Source organism: Rhamphochromis sp. 'chilingali', assembly GCF_963969265.1.
Source record: "Rhamphochromis sp. 'chilingali' genome assembly, chromosome: 1".
Lineage (NCBI taxonomy): Eukaryota > Metazoa > Chordata > Actinopteri > Cichliformes > Cichlidae > Rhamphochromis > Rhamphochromis sp. 'chilingali'.
In genome coordinates, this window is record NC_137929.1 from 40,651,188 (window position 1) to 40,673,736 (window position 22,549).

General features: G+C 43.4%; 1 protein-coding gene across 1 annotated transcript in view; it reads left to right on the forward strand.

The window, feature by feature from the left end:
- The window catches only part of ndrg2 (NDRG family member 2), a 53,816-nt gene that overhangs the window by 26,011 nt on the left and 5,256 nt on the right, over window positions 1–22,549 (forward strand). The window contains exons 2-8 of the mRNA XM_080874723.1: window positions 2,960–3,045; window positions 7,093–7,134; window positions 11,641–11,746; window positions 11,845–11,965; window positions 12,563–12,625; window positions 12,921–12,981; window positions 22,370–22,456. Coding sequence (XP_080730849.1) covers window positions 2,971–3,045; window positions 7,093–7,134; window positions 11,641–11,746; window positions 11,845–11,965; window positions 12,563–12,625; window positions 12,921–12,981; window positions 22,370–22,456 — 555 coding nt within the window. The 5' untranslated portion in view covers window positions 2,960–2,970. The remainder of the gene's footprint in view (window positions 1–2,959; window positions 3,046–7,092; window positions 7,135–11,640; window positions 11,747–11,844; window positions 11,966–12,562; window positions 12,626–12,920; window positions 12,982–22,369; window positions 22,457–22,549) is intronic.

Here is a 22,549-nt window from a genome sequence, read left to right on the forward strand (position 1 = left end):
AGCAGCAGATAATTAGGAAGCTGGAGCCATAAAATTCTGGGCATCTGTCTTAGTTGTTAATGATTTTTCAGTCAATAAATGACGATTTAATGAATTAGTTGAGAAAAAGCAAATTTATTTATTTAGGTAATTGTGGGCTAGTTTGGTGCCAAAATGACCAAATATTAAAAGACTCCAGCTTTTATGAGCTGTTTATGCAGTTGTCTGCTAAGCATAGGAAGTATGTAAGACATTGTGCATTGCATGATTTTACAGAATTGCATTTCAGGAGCAGTGAAGAATGGCTTGGTTTTTTTATCTACAGACTGATTGAGTGCCAAATACAAGCTGCCTGTATAGTGTCACATATAGCACGAGGACACACATGGCAGGACGGTATATGGAGCAACGAGGCGAAGCAGACATGTGTGCCTGCCCAAACCACAGACAGCCTCCGTTCAGTGAATAATTGATAACGACAACAACACTGTAGGTAGTTACGGCACCAAAATGGATTTGTATACAATTTTGTAGACTGATATCTGTTGGCTCACAGATCAGTTGACTCTAATCTGTCTGCAGGATTTTCTCGCCATTAGATGATTAACATTTTTTGTTCATTTTTTTTTCCTTTTCCTCTTCAGCCAAAACTATTATATCCCAGTCCAGCATCCAGGAGGCTGGTAAACAGATGCTGCTTTCTCCGAAACACAAATGCTGAGGAGGACAAATCTGAGTGCTTCCAGAGGCTGAAGTGATGCAATAAAATCATAAAATAAATGAGTGGATGCCTCCACTGAGTGGCTGTCAGTGCGAAACTGATACTGAGTGAAGGAAAGGCAGAGAGAGACACAGGCACAGTGGCAGGGGTGATAAAAAATAAGATGCTGATAAATGCAATAAACTAATACACAGATGAATGTAAAGGGAGTGGAGGAGAGATGGATGGTCAACAATGGAGGAACTGAGGGTTTGTGTGTGTGTGTGTGTGTGTGTGTGTGTGTGTGTGTGTGTGTGTGTGTGTGTGTGTGTGTGTGTGTGTGTGTTGGGGCTCTTTGGTGACTAATCATTTCCGTGCGCGACGCAGAGAGAGACACACAGCTCCCTCGGGGCCAGCAGTTCATTTTCTGATGAGTGCACACATGCGAGCGAACACGCACACAAGGACACACACATGAACTTGCAATCTCCCCCACCCCCACCCACCCGCTTCCTTTAATAATCTGCAGACAGAATACAGTCATCGGTTTATGGGAGCATGAATTACGCACGGGCACGCTCGCTCGCACAAAAAGTGATGTCACAAGGTCCCCTATTCCACGTTTAAATGTCAGATTGAGCACAATGCTTTCAGATAGGCACAATAACAACCTGAGCGCGCTCACTTCCTTTCAGCCTCGGTAAATGCTGCAAGCCAAACCACAAAAAAATCGCTGCTCTGTGGCACTTGAGATTCTCAGTGTGGGTAATTTTCCAAAATAACAGAAAATAGTGTAAGATGACAGCATGGATGGTAGTAATACAAAGCAGTTCTTGCTGACAGACCTGCTGTCCACTCTGAAAAATGTCCCGCTGTGTGTATGTGCAGCTGTCATCTCCACATGATCCAACATCAAATGTCTTAACTTGGTTTCTGAGCGACAGTTTGTCAGTTTACTTTGTCCCAGTGAGGAAGAAAACCCCAAACAGTTCAAGGCTGCAGACCTTCAGTGTGTATTCCAGCTGCTGCTGGTTTTGTGCCATAAATCAGGGCAAGCTGTGATTAAAAAGTCAGATTCTCACAATAATGTAAGGAAGTAAAATAGAACATGGCTGCAAGCGGCAAGTCAATGTGTGGAATTTCTCCCACTGCACCGATCTGAGCGTCGTTTGATGTTATTTGCATGTCAAAGGTCCCTATGTATGTGCTGCTGCAAAATGCAGTCTATTAACAGGTCTTGCAGATAACTAAAGTGTATGAGAATAAATGCAAAAGCCCTTCAGTTGCTCCAGATCAATCTCAGGTGACATACTAACATCTGAATGAATGAATCGTGCAGGTGAACCGTTATTTTGCCATTTCTTTAACCATGAAAGTAGCACCTTAAAAATCCTGTGGCAGTGGGATGTCTGGAGTCGTGACTGGGAGGGCCTCTGATTGAATTCCCAGACCAGTGCAAAGATCAATGCGGGGAAATTAAATAAGCTTAGCTTCTCCTTCCACCTTTGCGATGCCCGCGGGAGCAGCTTTTAGCTCCTAGTTGCTGCGGTGGAGCTACAGTAACGTGCAGTAACAAACACTGTCGCTGTAAAGGTGTGAAGGTGCCTGAAATTAAGCGACACGCTTGACCAAGTTTCATTTTCCCCTTTGACAACATTGTTATCAGCCGCTGGTTTGTTGGCTGTCGTTTCTCACAATCGCACAATGGTGCATTAACTTATGTAAAGTGCTTAGGAAGAAATGTTGATGCACTTTCTCATTTTATTGTTACTTTATACAAATATCAACACAACAAAGTGTTTTAATATAATAATATAATTTTGATATAATGGATATAATATATATCATCAGTGGTACGCATTAACACTGGTAAAAAAACCAAAACTTGGCTGATATATCTTATTGTTTTTGTTGTTTTCTGTACTAATAAACAAATGAATAAAGAATATTTACAAAATATCCTGAACACTTGTGTTTTTTTTAAGTGTACCTCGACTTATCCATCTGTCCTTTTGTCTTTTAGCTCCTTCTCCCTCTGTCCCACAATCCATTTCTGCTCTACTGGGACTAATTACTAATTAACTTTCAGTCCCACAGCGCAAACAGAGTCGCAGAGGGCAACAGCGACATACAGTATTTAATCACTTGTTGTGCGTGTGCATAAATGCCTGCATCGGCCCTTTTATGTGTGCTCCATGCCCCTATAACAGTATCCAGTATTTCTGGAGGATTGACTTTAAAAATAAGAAGTACTCATTGTGCCTTTTTTTCTCCGTGCAGGAGGCAACACCATGACAACAGAAATGCAGGAGATCGCCATCACGGAGGATAAGCCTTTACTCACGGGTCAGGCTGACACCACCAAGGTCTGAGATGGAGCTCTTACAGATACATGCATGTTATACAAGACTAAATCTCCAATATACTATGATTTAATGTAATCTGATCAATAAAGAACATCCGCACACACACACACACACACAGTGAGCATGACATGAAAGCACAAGCAAACCAAGAGAAAGAAAAAGAGGGCTGGTGTATGTGCAAGTGTGTCACTATGTGTCCTTGCTGTGCATGTGTGCATGAATGAAAGTGTTTTTGAGTCTGAACAAAGCCTACATGTGACAACATGTGTTCCAAGCACATTTGTGCATGACTTTGTGCGTCAGTGTGTACTTATATAGATGTGTGTGTGTGTGTGCGCACAGCTGCAGCACTGGCTCATATCTGCCAGGTTGACGTCAAAGCCCCGAAGGATCGGGAGCAGATCCTCTGCTCTGCTGGGCTGATGTTGCCGTGCAGATGCAGCGCTGCAGAGCAGAGCCCCCTTGTGGACAAAGAGCAAAACACAGTAGTGAAACAAAAACAACAGAGATTTTTCTGCAGTGGTTCTCCTGGTGTGAACCCCAGCTTTGGCCTTTCTCAGTCGAGTTTACACGTTCTCTAGTTGACAATGTGGGCACTCCACAGTGTGGCTTCCTCACATGGTCCAAAGACGTGCATGTTAAGATAACTGGTAATTAACTCTAAACTAGCCATTAATGTGAGGGACTCTGCAGTTTCTAACTCGATCCAGTGATTTTTTTAATCTATTTTCCAAGCTGTGACTAGCATTGATCTCTTTTAGTAACTAATTTCCTGATTTTTAATTGTTTTTAATAATTAATTAATACTTCTTCTATCTTGATATATGCTTCAGGTAAAATGGTAAACAGCAGTTTTATCAGAACATGACCAAAAACACAAGAAATTCACAGAGAATTAGAAGTGAACAGACAAACCAGTAATGGACAAGCAAGATCCGGGACTTTATATACACCACACATGGTGACCTATGACCAGCCGTCATAGGGAGAGAGGCGGGGCATACCCTGGAGAGGTTGCCAGGCTGTCACAGGGCTAAAAGATGACAAATCAGTCTCACCGATTAATCGTGGGAGTGTGGAAGGAAGCTGGATTAACCCGGGAGAGAACCCAGGCAAGCACAAAGAGGACATGACTTCACACAGTATTCAGACCCAGGACCTTCCTGCTGTGAGGCAACAGTGCTAAACTCTTTATATACACACAAGGAGCTCGTGGGGAACAGTTAGAAACAATCAAGAAGTCAGGGTTTACAGGAGGATAGTACAAAAAGCTCCTGTGTCTTCTACATACAAGTTTTTGACCTCAGTGGGAAAATAAATGAGGTCAAAGAATTAAATCAAAATTTGTAAAAGAGGACAAAATCAGCCCAGAGAGTGTGACCGCACTTATGAAACAGTAGCTGTTGTTGACGTGGTTCTGCTGTGGACTACCGGACACACTTGGCCCTGTCGGTTCTTCATGCACCCACAGCGTCCTACCAGTCACAAAGTTAAATGAAGTGCTCGCCCTCAACTTATGTTTTCTCTTCCTGCTGAGATGATTTAACTCTTAGGCAAGACCCACAGCATCCGCGACTGAAGCCAGATTAATTAATGATAATCATAAAGTCTGGCAGTACAGCCTTCATACTTACTAAAGCTGGGCTGCCAGACAGACGGAATGGGTCTTTAACCAATGCAAAGAGAACTACACCATCATGACTTTGATCATTTTAATATAGCAGTCTGTTTGTGCATAGAGTATTTGACTTTCACAGGGCAACAACTTCAAAACATCTTGATAACAAGTAGCTTTTACTGCCGTAGTCTGCCTGTGGGCTTATTGCTTATTCTTTATAACTCTAAATATATGACATATGAGAACTGGAGTGCTTCTCAGCTTGATGATCTGCATCATGGTGTTCATTTGTGCTTGTGATTGGTCTAATTTGAGTTTCCTCTTTCCTTTTGGATTTCAGCAGCAAAAAAATGTATTGTCCATGTAACTCAGAGACCTCTGAGCAAAAATGACAGAATAAAGAGGGGTGATGCAGACAGAAGCTCTAAAGATATGGAACATATAAACTAAACTGGAAATAAAAAGCAGCAACCTGTAACAGCCTGTAATAATGTGTTTTTCACCCTACAACAACAACAACAACAACAATCTTTATTTATAGAGCACATTTAAAAGCCTTGGGCATACCAAAGTGCTTTACATAAAACAATAAAAAATAAAACAGTGAGATGTGGATCAACTTTTTTGTGGAAAAGGTCACATAATGGTTCAATTTGTTGACCATTATGTATCACTCACTGGTATCTACTCCACCTAGGTCACAACCTCCACAGTAATTGATCGACAGTCAAGGTTTTCAATAATCAGGCCCCATCTCATCCTAACGACCTCATAGTACCGTATCACCCCATTAGAGCACTTTGCTCTCAGACTGCAGGCCTACTTGTTGTTCCTAGAGAATTTAAAAGGAGAATGGGAGGGAGAGCCTTCAGATCTCAGGTCTCTCTTCTGTGGAACCAGATCACAATTTAGATTCAGGAGACAGACACTGTTTCTACTTTTAAGATTAGGCTTAAAACTCTCCTTTTTGCTAAAGCATATAGCTGTGGCTGGATCAGGTGACCCTGAATCCTCCCTTACTTATGCTGCTGGGGACTTCCCATGATGCAATTCTTCACTCTCTGTGTGTTTATACACCTCTCTGCATGTAATCATTAGATTAAAATTTTCTCCGGCTCTCTTCCACATCATGTCTTTGTCCTGTTTTCCTCCCCTCACCCCCAAACAGTTGCGGCAGATGGATATAATTATTATAGTTTCGTATTTTCCAATTCATTTGTATTTTTATATCATTTTAACTTTGTTTTTAATTCAGTTTACTTTCAGTTAGTTTCTAGAGTGGATTTTCTAATTTCAGTTTAGTTTTAAATGTATGAAAATGTTTAGTTTTAAGATTTAAGAAAAATCAGTTTTGAAAGTAAGATCACTCACAATATCCTTTTAGACACCAGTCACAATAAACATGTCTCTCGTTTTTACTAAACTAACAGGTACTAAAACTAATGACATTTCTACCTATTTGACTTATTTTATTATCAAAGTTCAGTTATTTCGGTTTGTTTTATTTATTTCAAGTCATTTATTTCAGTTAACTATAAAGTGTTTTTTTCAAATCTAGTATTAGTATTTAGTTTCATTTTGTAAAGTATAATAACCCCGCTCCCTGAGCCTGGTTCTGCCAGACCTTTATTCCTGTTAAAAGGGAGCTTTTCCTTCCCACCGACACCAAGTGTTACAGAGAGGATTGTCCTGATCATTGGGTTTTTCTCTTTATTATTTTAGGTCTTTACCTTACAATATAGAGTGCCTTGAGTTGACTGTTGTTGTTATTTGATGCTATCTAAATAAAACTGAATTGAATTAATCGAGCCAGCAGCCTCTCTTCAGTCACCAACCCTCTAGGACTTCCTCTTTTCTCCTCAGCGATGACTTCCATCTGTGCCCACGCCCATCTCCACTTCAACTTCCCACACTGTTAATTTTCTAAGAGCTTGTGATGCTAGTAATTCATTAGTGGGGGTAAACGGATCCAAAGCTGCAAGTGAGCCACCCGTTTGAAACCCAGGCATGTCACAACCACCTGCTCCTCTGAAGGGGCTCTCTGCTGGGGTATCAGCCGCGTAATGCTATCCATCCTGCCTTTGTGGGTGTCAATTAGGAAGGAAAGCCTCTCTAGACATGAAAGAACAAAGAAATGAAAGAACAGCAGGCTGAGATGTCACTCCTTTGGACTCAATTTTCAGTAATGCACACTAAAAAGATAAATTTAAGGAGTCCTAATTAAGATTTTTTTAAGAAGCAAAGTGAGAATTTATTCTGATTTGTTCAGCTGGTGGGTAATGAGTCCTTCTTAGTTTTTAGCTTGATTTACTTTTAAATAAATCTTGTCCCCGTAGTACCCAAACAGGCAGGACATCACTTACTTCCAAATGTAAAAAGAAATCTTTGTGCACATTTTGCTAATGAGACTGTCGCTCTTTTTCTAACAGGATGCTGAACTGGCTGCTAGGATACTCCTGGACCAAGGACAGGTGAGACTGTCTGTGAAATGCATGCTAATGTGTTTGAATAAGCATTGCATTATTACTATTATTGAGTTATAAATGAAATACACAGTTATTTTATTCAACTTTATTCAAGTATATTTAGTAACTCTGCAGAGGCTTCTTTTCCAGTCAGTAGTCGATAGGAAAAATATAGAAGCGGAATGAAAATCGCTGCACAGAAGAGTTGTTAGTAGGGTTTGGAAACTATTAATAATGGATTTAGCTGTATTTTACAGATTTTTGCAACAAGACAGGTTTCTGTGAGTGTTTTATTTCTTCATTGTGCCCCTTTCCCATGAATATGGTGCCCATCCTGTTGTGTCCCACTGACGTTTGAAAATCAGCCCATTTTTTTGAGCAGTTGAGAACTAACTTTGCATCGTACAGTCATGTAACAAGAACATTTTCACTGCACTCTCTGCAATTATGTAAAAAAATTAAGTGCACTCTTACTGCTTCCATAGGAATTACGAGGTGCACTTGATTAACTCATCATCAGCAAGCGTGAGCAGAAGGTTTGGGGATTTGCTGCTCTGGAGCATTCATACGTGTGTTAACACACAATGCCACTGTCTTTCTAGGAGTGGACATTGGAGCAAATTCCCCCCAGTTTCTGTATGTGCAACACTCAGAGCTACCCTAAAAAATACAAGAGCTACATCTCAGACTCTAAATGTTAGGATATTAAATGTTAAAGTTCATGACAGCACAATTAGAAAAAGACTGAACAAGCTTGGCTAGCTTGGACGGACTGCCAGGAGAAAGCTCCTTGTCTCTACAAAGAACATGCCAGCATGGTTTAAGTTTGCAAAGTTGCATCTGAACAAACCGCAAGACTTAGACAGATGACACCAAAGTGGAGAGACCACGGCTGGAGAAAACCAAACAAAGCATAACAGCACGAACAGCTCATACCAACTGACAGGTGGTGGAGGGGTGACGGTTTGGGCTTGTTTTGCAGCCACAGCAGTTGGGCACCTTGCAGTCACGGAGTTGACCGTGAACCCCTCTGTAGACCAAAGTATTCTAGAGTCACATGTGAGGCTGTCTGTCTGACACCTAAAGCTTGGCCTTAACAGGGACGCCAAACACACCAGCAAGTCTACAATCAAGTGGCCCAGTTAGAGTCCAGACTGATTGAAATGCTGTGACCTTCAGAGAGCTGTGCATAAATGAATGCCTGCAGACCTCAATAAAGTGAAGCAATGCTGTGAAGAAAATTGAGCTAAAATGTGTCCACAATGATGCGACAGACTGATAAAGTCGCACACAAAAAAAGTGATTGAGTTATTGCTGCTAAAGATGGTTCTACAAGCTGCTGAATCAGGTAGTATGCTTAGGTTGTCAGAGGATGGTAGTTGAAATGAAATTGCATTGAATTCCCATGGACAGAAAGTCATGAATAAATCTATGAGCTGCATCTTGTGAATCATCACAGATCACAGTGTCCCAAAACTCAGGGCTATTTGTTCCCTTTTCTTTTTTTATGGATTTATTTCTGCTACATTAAACCTTAGTACAGTGATGGTTGAAAATGTGAAAACACATCTGTATCCACTTTGTATATAATTTGCTAATTAAAGACCAAAGGCTGTCAAGGACTCAAGCTCCAGTCTTTATGATGCTCTTTAAAACTTAAAGGCAGGGTTGAAGAAAAACAGTCGTTTTAACATTAGCATGTTAGGGTCAAACCAACTTTCTGGACAGAAATAGAAAAAAGGCAACACAAGCTCAGGTTGGCAATGATTTTAGAAGAATACTCCAGTAATCGAGATGGGTCGATAGAAATGAAGCACAAGGCTGTGGAGTCTGCTGGTAAACCAGAGTGAGGCTGCAGAAAGACTGAAAGCTGGCATCCATGTGAATGGACTGAAAACAAGCTGTTGAGTGAAAGCACAGGAGAAATCAGATCCAAACACAGGAGAGGGGAATGAGTGGTGAGCTGCAGTAAACAGACCCTGCAGGGGGAGGAGCTGAGGAGCCACAGGTGTGGCTGATCTCACAAACTTATGAATACAAAAAGAAACACAAGAGATATTGGCTGTATCCCAATTCAGGGTCTGCAGCCTTAAAGTACGCAGCCTCAACAGTGCTCAAGGGCCGCGTACTCAAAGACCGCTAAGGCCGGAAGTGCGAGGCTTGTGAAATGGGACGGTCTAGCCTCCGTCGCGCTGCCCAGGTTGTCTAGCAACCATGATACTAACAGCTGGAAACGTTTCATGCAGCTTTGTTTGACAGAAATGAAGTAGAATATATTTTGTTCATTTGTTTCTACGTGAGCTTTGTGTGATTTAAAAAGTATCTGAGGCTGAGACCACAGGACTGTAAAACATGATAGTTGGGCTTCATTTCTGTACTGAACAGTCATTTCAAGATTAGCTAGTAAATAACAATTAGCTAATGTTGTTCATGTGGTAATGTAAATATAATATGGCCAATATTATATTAATCATTATTAGTTATTACAGCAGTGAACATGAACTCTGTGTCAAATACTGAGCCTCAGTAAAGATTCAAGTTGCATTTATTTATATGTCCTATCACCTTAAATCTTCACTCAAAGACAAGTATCTGTGACAGTGCATATATAGATGTATTATAAATAAGAGACAAATATTGTTCATTTAATATGTTGGCATTACTAAATTTGGCTCATTGCTTACATATATTTATAAAAAGAAAATGTACGAGCTGTGATAACTGTTTCTGATAAAATGAAGAGTAGACTGATATATGAAATATTCCTTTATTGGGTGAGAAAATCAGACCATGTCATAACTGCTTTAAGTCATACAGAATAGATATCAGAGCCTTAAACAGGCTGACTTCTGCTAAATGGGTCAAACTGGGCAGAAAGTATACAAACACATAACATCTTTATAGAATATGATGTAACACTATAGATCAACTTACCTCAGAATATATAAAGCATATAAACAATTACAGCAATATGATGCAACAAACACAGCAGTGCTACTGATCCAAAATACTCAAAGCTTCATAGAACTGAAACAAACATTTATTTTTAGCTCCATTCTGCTGCTGATACAGACTTTAGGTTTCTGAACATTAAACTTGTTGCTGCCTTTCATAGTGTGTAACTTGAAGGCCCTGAGTACTTTCTCCCACACTGAAAACACTGGGATGATACAATTATTTGAACATTACCTAATAAGACTGACTCAGGACAGACAATTAGTTATGTTAAACTTTCCTAGCAGTCCTTCACAAACAGGGAACAGTCTGTCTATTCTCTCCATCTGTCAGCTGCTGCTGGCTCTTCCTCCTCCTCTTCCTCACACACTGTTGAGTTTGTCCTGGTGGATCATCAGGGGTGCAAAGCCTCACAGATGATGTGCAGCAGTGGGTCCCTCAGTCTGTCCTCACTCTGGACACTTGCAGTTGTCACACATGGAAATCAAATGTGTGATAAGCTGCAGGATTCAAACACAAGTGTGACTTATAAACACATGTTCATACTTTTATTCCACAATCAGAGAGAAAGAAAAAGAGAGAGAGTGCAGGACAGACAGACAGGTGACAGTCTCAGGTGTATACACTGCTACAAACAGGAGGATTTAGTGTTTGTGTTATTACGAGTGCTAAACAAGAAGAGTTCCCAGATGGTGCAGTGGACACATGTGTGACTGCTGTGATTAAAGCATCTTTCTTTCAGCTTAACGAGTGAACCGTCAGCTCGTTCAAACACACGTTAAAGTCCGTTTGGCTCGACACCACCGAACAGAGGCAGCAATATAACATAGCTAACATTAACAGTGCAGTGGATCCTGCTTGTGCCGTGATATTCAGGACTGCAAACCGAGCAGCATCACTGACTTTCAGCTTGTTGTGTTTGTGGATATATGACTGACTTTAATTATCCACAAAATCATCACATTCTGCCGTCTCAGTGTGGACGGGAGGCCAAAACGGAGAGAAAACGATGTTTTTGTACGAAAACGCATTAGTGTGGACGTAGCCATAGATAGAATAGGGGGATAGAAACATCCCCCTGTGACACTCTTATCTGTCAGCCTGTCTCAAGTATCGCAGTCTAGAAAAATTGGATGACCTGAAGTGGAGGAATGGATATAGAACTTGCAATTTATTAACTTGAGTGTATACAAGGTCCACATTCATACAGAATTTGCAAAGAGCTAGAGAGGAATACTCAGTTTTTGGAGACAAAATAAGAGGCAAGACATGGTTTGGACATGTGCAGTGTAGCAGTGGTGGATGTCTTTGACAAAGGTTGTTGAATATGAAGAAAAAGAGAAAGAACTTGTTGAAGATGAGTTGGTGCAGGGTTGGTGAGACAGGGGAGGATGCTAGGGACAGGGCGAGAGGGAGGCAGACGATTGGCTGTGGCAAGCAGCCAAAAATAAAAGAAAGTTCATGCACCGAAAAGGTTATTATTTTTGTTTTCCATGCCAGATGTTACCATCAGGTTGACGTTGTTAAGTCTGTGTTTGTTCGTGTTGCTTTCTCTAGGAGCACAGTGTTGAGACTCCGCATGGCGTCCTGCACGTGACCCTCCACGGCACGCGAACCACCCGTAGGCCCGCCATCCTCACCTTCCACGATGTGGGTCTGGACAGTGAGTAGCTCTCTCTCCAAGTCAAACAGTCTCTTGCTTGTTACCGATTGCGTTTTTTCCTCATTATCTTTGTTTACTCTGTTTTTGTTACCTGGCAGGTAAGAGCTGCTTCTCACCTCTGTTCAAATTCGAAGAGATGCAGGAGATTGTCAAGAATTTCACCCTGATTCACATCGACGCCCCAGGACAAGAGGAGGGGGCCGCCGCCTACCCTGCAGGGTGAGACAGTCATCGTGTTTGATAAGGTGTCCTGCAGTAACCTTGCAATTTTTTTTTTAAAGTAAACTTCTGAGAAATGGAAACAATCTTCCGTACAGGCCTGAACCTAATCTCTTCTAAAAATCCTTACCATTCTCCTCTCTCACATCTCCCCCTGCACCATCTCTGTTCTCTAATGCGCTCTTGTCAGAGGTTTAAACAAAATCCCTTCTTTTCTCTCCCCGTACTTCTTATTCCTTCCCCCACGAGTACTTCTCTATCACTCCCTTTCCTTGTGAGATTATTTTAGTGGCTCAGCAGGATTTTGTTTCATGTATTGTGACAGATTCTCAGCTCTGACCCTTCGCTTCTGCCGCTGCTTCTCGAAATTGAAGCTCATTCTCTTTGTGGTCTTAAATCCTTGTGGATAGAGGTGTTAGCCGTCGTATTTACTTATGAAATTTATCTAATGGATCAGCGCTGCCCAGCTACCATGAATAGGTTGAGGAGATCTTAGATAAGAATGAGTATTTCCTGGGTAACATAACATTCTTCACATATTTGTTTTCATATTAAGCCGCTTAATTGCATTAAGCTCATTTGTGTGTGCTGTTGTAGTTACCAGTATCCCTCCATGGAGACCATATCAGAGATGATCCCAGCTGTCCTGCAGTTTTTCAAGTGAGTTAACCGTATTTATTGTGATGTGACCGCAAGCAATTTTTTTGGATTTGTGTAACAGAGCTAAGTGGCCTTGAGACACACAGCGCTACCTGCTGTGGTGACCTTGTTGAAACTGTTTTGCCTCATATCTTTGCAACTATTTCCATTTTCTTGTCAAAATATAAAGAAAAGGGTGGTTCAAGAATTTTGCACAATGCTGTAGATATATAAATAACCAGAGTGTTCAGCAACAATTAACACTGTGTGCACATGTGTATGCTGTAGGTGTTAATAACCTTTATCGTTCTGTCAGCTTCCGTACTGTAATCGGAGTGGGTGTGGGAGCAGGAGCATACATCCTGGCCAGGTTCGCGGTAAGCATCTTTTTCTTTTGTAGAGCTGTCCTGATGAGTCATTTCAGATCCTGCTTTAGCACTCGACAGAGGTCTTATTTTGCATTAACACAGGATGGTGTCAGTTCTTGTTTACAGTTTTGCGTGGGGCTGACTGTAAGAGAGAAGAGTTCAGCAGGAACACTTTGTAAAATAAATGTTAAACTGTGATGCTTGTGGATATTTATGTGCAAACCTCTTAAAATAAGAAAAAGCTGAATGCTCATTAGCTTTGGTTTAAATGTGAAAATCAACATCATCTCCAGACAAAATGCGTCCACAAAATTAGTTTTCTTCTGGGTCACTTCCTGATGTCGAATAAAGAGTTCCCAAATAATTGAAATGGTTTTTAATTGATGTTAAAACTTCAACTTCAAAGGGCTTTTTATTAACGAACATTAAGTGCAGAGAAGATGTCACGGTCTGGCTGGCAGACCGTGGGGAGATGGGGAAATAGGACCCAAACGCCGGACTCTTCAGTGCAACAGTGTTTATTTACAAGGTGGTGAAGTAAACAACAATAAAAAATTGCTACTAAACGTAGCAGGTTCGGCTCTTTCAAGGTTACTGCTGAATGTAATGATGTGGGTGAAATGTACAATCCTGAACTCTGGCCTGAAGGGGCTCTGGTCCGGCGTTTATATGAACCTCGTAAGCCCGGTACGGTGGTGCCAAGCTCAGTGGATCCAGCAGGGGAGATAACTGCGCCTTTTGGTACCAACGTATCAACATGAAGATGTCTATTCGGGTATTATCTTACAACTGTCGTGGTCTACGTTTGGGACAGAGTGCAGGGGACAAAGCTCGACGGATTGTTGTGGACAGTCTGCTTGCAGAATGTGACATTTTATGCTTGCAGGAGACATGGTTGTCCAAACAGGACCTGGGAAAACTTAACTGTCTAAATGCAAGTTTTTTGGGAGTGGGGGAATCAACAACCGATCTCAGCACAGCTATAGTCAGAGGCAGAATACCTGGAGGGGTTGCTGTGCTTTGGGACAAAAAAATAGACCCTGTGATAAAGCCCATTAGACTGGATGTAGACTGGTGTATTGGTATACAATATACACAGAACAATAGTAGTTTTATCATTCTTAATATTTATACTCCCTATGAATCTTGTCAAAATGAGCAAGAATACCTCAGTAGGCTGGCTTTTATTAATGCATTTATTCAAGACAACGATACTTACAGCATATATGTTTTGGGTGATTTTAATGCTGATCTCACAGACAGCAGTTCTCAGTTTGCTGACCACTTAACTCATTTTTGTCAAGTTAATAATCTTATCTTGTCTACCAAAGTGTTACTGCCTGCAGATAGCTATACATACATAAGTGAAGCCTGGCATAGTACATCATGGCTGGACCACTGTATCTGTACAGCTGATGGACATGCAGCTTTAGCAAACATGACTATTAGGTATGAGGTAACTGTGTCAGATCATATACCTTTTGGTTTTACTGTGAATGTGGAACAAATGCCAGCAACAACTGGAAACAATATTGCTAATATTGCTACCAGTGTAAAATTAGACTGGTCAGCTTGTAGTGAAGATGATTTCTTAGCTTATCATAGTAATACCGATATACATCTGAACAACATTTCTTTGCCGAAAGAAGCTATTTTGTGCAAGGATGTCAACTGTAAGAATGCTGTGCATAAACATTTACTCTGCTCCATGTATGATGATATAGTGACTGCTCTGCATGAAAGTGGTACACTGCTTGATAAACAATATAAGCATAAGAAACCTAACATCAGACCTGGCTGGAAAGAACATGTATCCATGTACCATGATGAAGCTCGCATAGCTTATAAATGTTGGGCCATGGCTGGAAGACCTAAACAAGGCCCAGAATTTGAACAGAAAAAATGTGCGAATGCCAGATATAAGTACGCTGTTCGCTTTATAACTAAAAATGAGCAAATGCTGAGAGCAGATTCTTTGGCCAGGAAAATGTTGTGTAATAATATGGCAGATTTTTGGAAAGAGGTGAAAGCTCTTAATAACTGTAAACCATCTCTACCATCAACTGTTGAAGGTGTTTCTGGGGCAGATAACATTGCAGCATTATGGAGACAGCATTACAGTGCGTTGTTTAACTGTATAAAAAGTGATCCATATGAGGACAATCTTGACATGAGTAATGACACAATAAGTGTAAGGACACATGAAGTATATGAAGCCATTCATAGGTTGTCTGATAATAAATCCTCTGGTTTGGATCACATCACTGCAGAACATTTAAAACATGCTAGTTTAAGGCTAGCTCCTCTTTTAGCACTCTGTTTCACTGGGTTTATGATTCATGGCATATTACCAGACTCAATGCTGTGTATTTTACTGGTACCAGTTATGAAGGACAAAGCTGCAAAAGTGAGCTGTTTGGATAATTACAGGCCGATTGCACTAGCCAGTATTTTATCTAAGGTGTTAGAAAGAATCCTGTTTGACAGAGTTAGTGTGTTCATCTCTTCTCTGGATAATCAGTTTGGCTTTAAACCAAAGCACGGCACTGACATGTGCATATATGCACTCAAGGAAATAGTCAGGTTGTATAGGGCTAAAAATTCATCTGTCCTCATGTGTTTCATTGATGCCTCTAAGGCTTTTGATCGAGTGAACCACAGAAAACTTTTTGATAAATTGAAGACACGGGGAGTTCCTCAATACATCGTGAGGATTCTCTCTTACTGGTACGCTCATCAGAACATGCAGGTTAAATGGGGAAGCAGTATTTCTGCCCCCTTTGGTGTCAGCAATGGTGTCAGACAGGGTGGGGTTTTGTCTCCAATTTTATTTAATTTATATGTTGATGATTTGTCCATACAGCTGAGAGCCTGTAACACTGGGTGTATATTAGGTAAAACACTGATAAATCATCTCATGTATGCAGATGACCTGGTTGTTTTTAGTCCAAGCAGTGCTGGGTTACAGGATCTTCTTAATGTCTGTACTGAATATGGTGTGCAATATGACATTGAGTACAATGCTGCTAAAAGTGCTGTTTTGATATGTAGAACCAAGCAGGATAAACAGCTAAATTTCCCTTTGTTTAAACTGGCACAAAAAACTCTTGAAGTTCATAAAAAGGTGAAATACCTCGGTCACTTTATTACTGAGCAAATGAATGATGATGATGACATATACAGACAACGATGTAAGCTCTATGTGCAGGCAAATACTATTGCACGCAAATTCAGCTTTTGTTCACTTCCAGTTAAAGTGGCTTTGTTTAAAGCGTATTGCACACCGCTATATACTGCCCCCTTGTGGTCATCCTACAAACAATGTAGCATGCAGAAGCTGCATGTTGCATATAATGATGCGATGAGAATCCTTTGCAGGATACCTAGAAGTGGTAGTGCCAGTCAGATGTTTGTAGCTGTGGGTGTCTGGACTTTTAAAGCACTTTTAGGAAAGTTAATGTTCAGTTTTAGAGAACGACTGGATGGTTCGAGTAACAGTATAATTTTAGCACTTACAGATCCGACAGTGAGTGGTTCCCGTTACTCATCCAGTCTCAGAAAGCACTGGTTAAAGTGTTTGTGTATTTATTGATTTATTTTAAGTAATTGTGTTTTATGTATATTATGGTTTTATATTTTTACAAATGCTTTATATACTTATTTATATACATATATATATTTAATGGTATACCTTGTGTTGTATGTGTGTGTGTGTGGGGGGGGGGGGGGGGGGGGAGTTGTGTGTGTGTGTTTCTTGTCTTGTTTTTATGGACATGTAGTCTGCCAATAAAGATTGAATTGAATTGAATAAATCCCCAGTTTCCCAGACTCCCGTGGAGTGTCTTCTTCCCAAAAGTCCCCGTGTAGTGCTCTCTGCCCCAGTGTCCCTGCACTCCCCGTGCTTACTGCTCCTTCTCGTCCCACACTCCTCCTGAGGGGAAAACAATAGAGGCAGCCGTTAACACTTATCCCAGCAGGCATACATTCACACTTGACTTGTTTGAAGACTGACATGTAGTCAAACGCAATAATCCCGCGTCGGTGGAAGCTCCATCGCTCATCTAAATAGCTCCCCCGACGAGCCCAGATGAGGAGCAGGTGTGCGGCCAGGACTTCGGGTGTGGCCAGCCCTCAAGTTAGACCACGCCCCCAGGGCTGAAGGTGCCTGTAACTTGGCCACAGCAGAAAGGCAAAACACACACATACCTGCCTACATACAGATGTGCATAGGGGCAGTGCAGACAACACACCAAATAATAATAATAATAATAATAACAATAACAGTCACAGTCCCCACTGCCCACGGACCCCGAGTCCCCAGAGCCGGGTCCGTGACAGTACCCCCCCTCTAAGGGTCGGCTCCCGACGACCCAAAACACAACAAAAACCACAACCCAAACATCTCAGGGCGGGCGGCGGGGGGGAAACAGGACGGAGGGCCGGAAAACCCCAGTTCAAAAGTCCAACCACTGCCATGGTGGCAGCAACAGTTCTTGCGGCCGACCCAGTGGACCGCAAGCAGGCAAAACCCGCTATGGGTCAGGCAGTGGTGGGAAAACCGTTCGGGCGGCCTACCTCCAACCCCGTGATGGGAGCAGAACGCTTCAGGCGGCCTGCCACGGATCCGGTGGCGACGGCGTTGCAGTTCCGGCGGGCGGCCATGGGTCCGGTGGCGGCGGCGTTGCTGCTCCCGCCTCAGCACAACCCACGATTCCCGATGTACCGGCCGGGCTGCTGGACGTGGCGGCCCCTCCGGCACGCCGACCTCCAGCTCTGGCTCAGCGGATCCCTCCGGACCTCCGAGCTCCTCCGGTGGCAGCGCGGGCTCACCAGGCTCGCTGAGCTCCTCTGCTGGCAACGCCGGTCCCTCCAGCTCGTTGAGGTCCGCCAGCAGCGGTGCGGGCTTCTCAGTGGGTGGCTCGCTGAGCTGCTCCGGCTCACAGGGCTCCTCCGGCATTAGCTCGCTGGGCTCCTCCGGCATTAGCTCGCTGGGCTCCTCCGGCTCGCTGAGCTCCTGCTCGGGCAGCGCGAGCTCCTCCTGCGGCTCCCGCTCGCTGAGCTCCAGCTCTGGCTCGTTGAGCTCCTCCAGCAGCGGCGCTGGCCCCCCAGCTGGCTCGCTGAGCTCCTCCGGCTCGCTGAGCTCCTCCGGCTGCAGCGCGGGATCCCCCCGCACGCTGAGCCGGTCACCCGGCGGTGACGACGGCGACATGGCAGCAGCAGGCGGTGGATGCGGTGGCAGAGTAGTGGATGTGGAAGGTGGAACAGATGATGACTGACCGACTAGCTGGGCAGCTAATTGAAGTGAGGGTGATATGTCCAACATGAAGGGTGGAGAGGAAAACAATGTTACCGCTGGCTCAGCAATTTCCAGGGGGCCAGAGGCAACTGAGGCCTCCGGTTCAGCCTCTGGGGAAGCCCTGGGGAGAATCTCAGCCTCCCGATTGTCTGTAGTGGCAGGCTCATGTTCTAGCACTGGGTCCGCGGCTCCTCGTGCGGTCAGTCCAGAGTCAGCTGGTTCTTCCCAAACCACAGGAGTGAGGTGAGCTACGGTTTGACGAGGATGACGCCGGCACCGTCTCTTTCGTGTTGGCGGGGCAAAGGAACCTGTCCCCTGTTCATCTGTGACTGGATTCGTTAAAATGACAGGGTCCGGTCTACTCACTGTGGTGACCAGCACTGCCGGTCTTTGGTCTGCTGGCACAGAGGCCATTGAAGAAGTGAGAGGAGATGGAGTAGGGCGCCGTCCTCCTTGCAGTGGAGGGTCCAATAGGTGAGCAGCAAGCGGCGGTGGGAAAACCTTCCGCCTATTAAGAAAAAACCAGGCAGCGAGGGCTGCCAGGGAGGCAGCTGCATCCTCCTTGCCCGGACAGCCTAAACCAAACAGTTCAAAGCTAGAGCTAGCCCTCAACACAGTTACAATTTGAATTAGTTTTGCAATGTCCAGAAAGCTCATGGAACAGGTGGTTGAAGACAGGAAGGCATCAAAAAATACGACCTGCATGTGTCTCTGATGTGGATCCGCCGCCTGGATAATGCTCCGACAGTATTTCCAGAGCTGGGCGAGCAATTCCTCCTGTGAGACGGTCCTTGAGTCCGCTGGGCCCATAATGGCGGGATTATTCTGTCACGGTCTGGCTGGCAGACCGTGGGGAGATGGGGAAATAGGACCCAAACGCCGGACTCTTCAGTGCAACAGTGTTTATTTACAAGGTGGTGAAGTAAACAACAATAAATCCCCAGTTTCCCAGACTCCCGTGGAGTGTCTTCTTCCCAAAAGTCCCCGTGTAGTGCTCTCTGCCCCAGTGTCCCTGCACTCCCCGTGCTTACTGCTCCTTCTCGTCCCACACTCCTCCTGAGGGGAAAACAATAGAGGCAGCCGTTAACACTTATCCCAGCAGGCATACATTCACACTTGACTTGTTTGAAGACTGACGTGTAGTCAAACGCAATAATCCCGCGTCGGTGGAAGCTCCATCGCTCATCTAAATAGCTCCCCCGACGAGCCCAGATGAGGAGCAGGTGTGCGGCCAGGACTTCGGGTGTGGCCAGCCCTCAAGTTAGACCACGCCCCCAGGGCTGAAGGTGCCTGTAACTTGGCCACAGCAGAAAGGCAAAACACACACATACCTGCCTACATACAGATGTGCATAGGGGCAGTGCAGACAACACACCAAATAATAATAATAATAATAATAATAATAACAATAACAGTCACAGTCCCCACTGCCCACGGACCCCGAGTCCCCAGAGCCGGGTCCGTGACAGAAGAGGTCACTCGACTTTCTTATAGAGAGTTCTACGGTGGCCCTGAGAGGCCAACCAGACTGCAACTTAAGAAAACACCAGCAATAAGAAAAATGCTGCAAAAGCACACAAAACACAATGGAAATAGGAAAAACAGATTTCCAAAAGCACAATGGAAGTGTTTCTGGGGAGACAATAACCCGACGGACCAGTTGCAGGAACCCAAAACATGGTAGATGTGTTTTATCATGATTCATATAATACTGATGACTGATTTTTAGGCTAATAGTTAGGCTAACACACTTACCTCTCATCTTTTCTTTCCTCACAAAACCGATAGATACTCCACTTCTTTTAAGTGTCTCCAGCACAATTCTTAGCATATTTTGGTTCCTGCAACTGGTCCGTCAGGTTATTGTCTGCCCAGAAACACTTCCCTTGTGCTTTTGGAAATCTGTTTTATTTCTGTTTTATTTTTTCCTATTTCCGTTGTGTTTTTGCAGCATTCTTCTTATTGCTGGTGTTTTCTTAAGTTGCAGTCCGTTTGGCTTCTCAGGGCCACTGTAGAGTTCTGTGCCGTTCTCCAGAAAACAGCAGATCTGGCAGAGCTGCCACCGGTGAGGAGCTTCTTACTGAGCATGTGTGACAGATATAAAAGAGTCTGGACATCATGCTGCCTGAAACTGCCTGGTTTATTATACCCTGTTGTTCTTGCCCTAGCTAATGTAGTGATCGAAAACTGCTTCCAGTTTCGACTTTTCCTCCTGTACCAACCCTGATGTGGAGGTTTTGTGTGAATTGTAACACCTATCGCTCAGGAGAACACTATTTGTGTCTTCAGCGGTGGTATAACCAGTACAGAGCTGTGGCCACATCACTGTTTGCTTGCAGCTCGACCGATGTAACTAGTTAAACTGGCTCATGACAGGTCTGGCAGTGGGTCAGTGATGATCTGAGGAAGCAAATCCTTTGAGGGTCACACAGGCCTCCACCTGTTAACTAACAGCACTCCTGTTGGGTACCAGGGTGAAATCTTTAGACCTTAACCTTATCTTTGTGCAGTGGATCCTGGTGTAAGACATTGTCTGGCCTCGTAGTCACTGTACGTAGGCAGTTCCTAGAAAACAACAGCAATCATGTCACTGACTAGCCCGTGATCTGAATCCGACTGAGAACTTCTGGGAGTATCAGATTCAGTCAAATAAAGCCACTTACGGTCCAGGAGATCACTGAATCCCTGAACTTGGACGAGATCCCAGAGGACACCATCCTGCTTCTCATCAGGATCATGCACACACATTAGAGAGTGCATACATCCACATGGGAAGCACACATTCATATTACCGAACCACATTATGCCTCTGATTTTAATTTTTAACTGACTTTTGGTGGGATTTTTGAATCCAGCCTTCAAAGAGTTGATGGCTTTGGTTTCTGCAAATTAAATAATGTCAGCAAAGATCTTCATCCTGAATATTTCACTCATTAAGATCCGATATGCGGTAGAGCTGGGCGATATATCGAGTTTTTAAAAAATATCGATATATTTTTATACGAGATATAAGATGTGACAATATCCTTTATATCGATATAGTCTATGTTACGTTATAATTATACCTGTGGAGCCGCAAGTTTGCCTCTCTTTCGTCCACTTTTGTCTCTACGCAACGTTACTCCGCCTCGCCTCTCCTTCACTGAACACAACTCCCCCTCCTCCCCCATCGCTTCACCTGCAGGAAGCAACAAGATGGACACGGCAAATCTCCGTTAACGAGTTACTGCGCATCGCCCCATGTGCGTCAACGTGTTAGCTAGCTAACCACGCTAACGGGCTAACCACGCTAACGCCATGCAGCCCAGAGGTGCTGCACGGACTAAAATCCTTTCATTTTCTCAAAAGTTGACAGCGCGCCTTATGTATGAATTCTGGTTGTGCTTGATGACTGCGAACCGATTTTATGTGGAACACGGCGCTCAGCAATCTGTCAAAAAATGTTTTAGTACGACTTTGGTAAGCTACGGAGCTGCACCGCTTGATGGATTGTCGGAGCATTACGGCTGAGACTCGCGGAGTGATACGTACAGTGCTTCAACGTAATATTACCCTACTGTGTATAAGGTCCATAAATGGCAGCTGTTAAGAGACGTGGTTGCGAAGCGGACTTCAAACTCCAGGCTGTCAGTCACGCAGTACAAGTTGGGAACAGAGCAGCTGTGAAATCTGTCTTTGTTATTGTGCTCAGCGTCTTTTAGTTTACATTTTGACTGCACAATTATGAGCTTTTTGTTATGCACAAAAACAACATTGTTTTCTTTTATTTATGGAGCATTATTATTTAATAAATGCTCATAATTTATTTTTGAGTAAATTTCATGTACATCTGCTCTATGTTAATAAAAGTGCCTGTGTGACATCTGGGACACAGCTTTGACTAAGAACTCTCTTTTTGTTCTTACTTTATGGCTTTAAAAAAATATCAAGATATATATCTCATATCGCCATCCAGCTAAAAAATATCGAGATATGAATTTTGTGTCATATCGCCCAGCCCTAATGTGCGGTTTGTTTTCCCTTCACCACGTGAGCCGTAAATATAGATGTATGTGAGATAGTGTCACACTGTCAGTGAACACTTCTGCTTTCTCTCCTCAGCTCACAAACCCAGATGCAGTGGAAGGTCTGGTTCTGATCAACATCGACACTAACGCCCGAGGATGGATAGACTGGGCTGCTCAAAAGGTTTCTTTCTCTCTCTCTTCCTTCCTTCCACGTCAGGGCTGCAGTGGCCGTGTACACAGAAACATCATTTAATCTTGTTAGTCCTAATGGGAG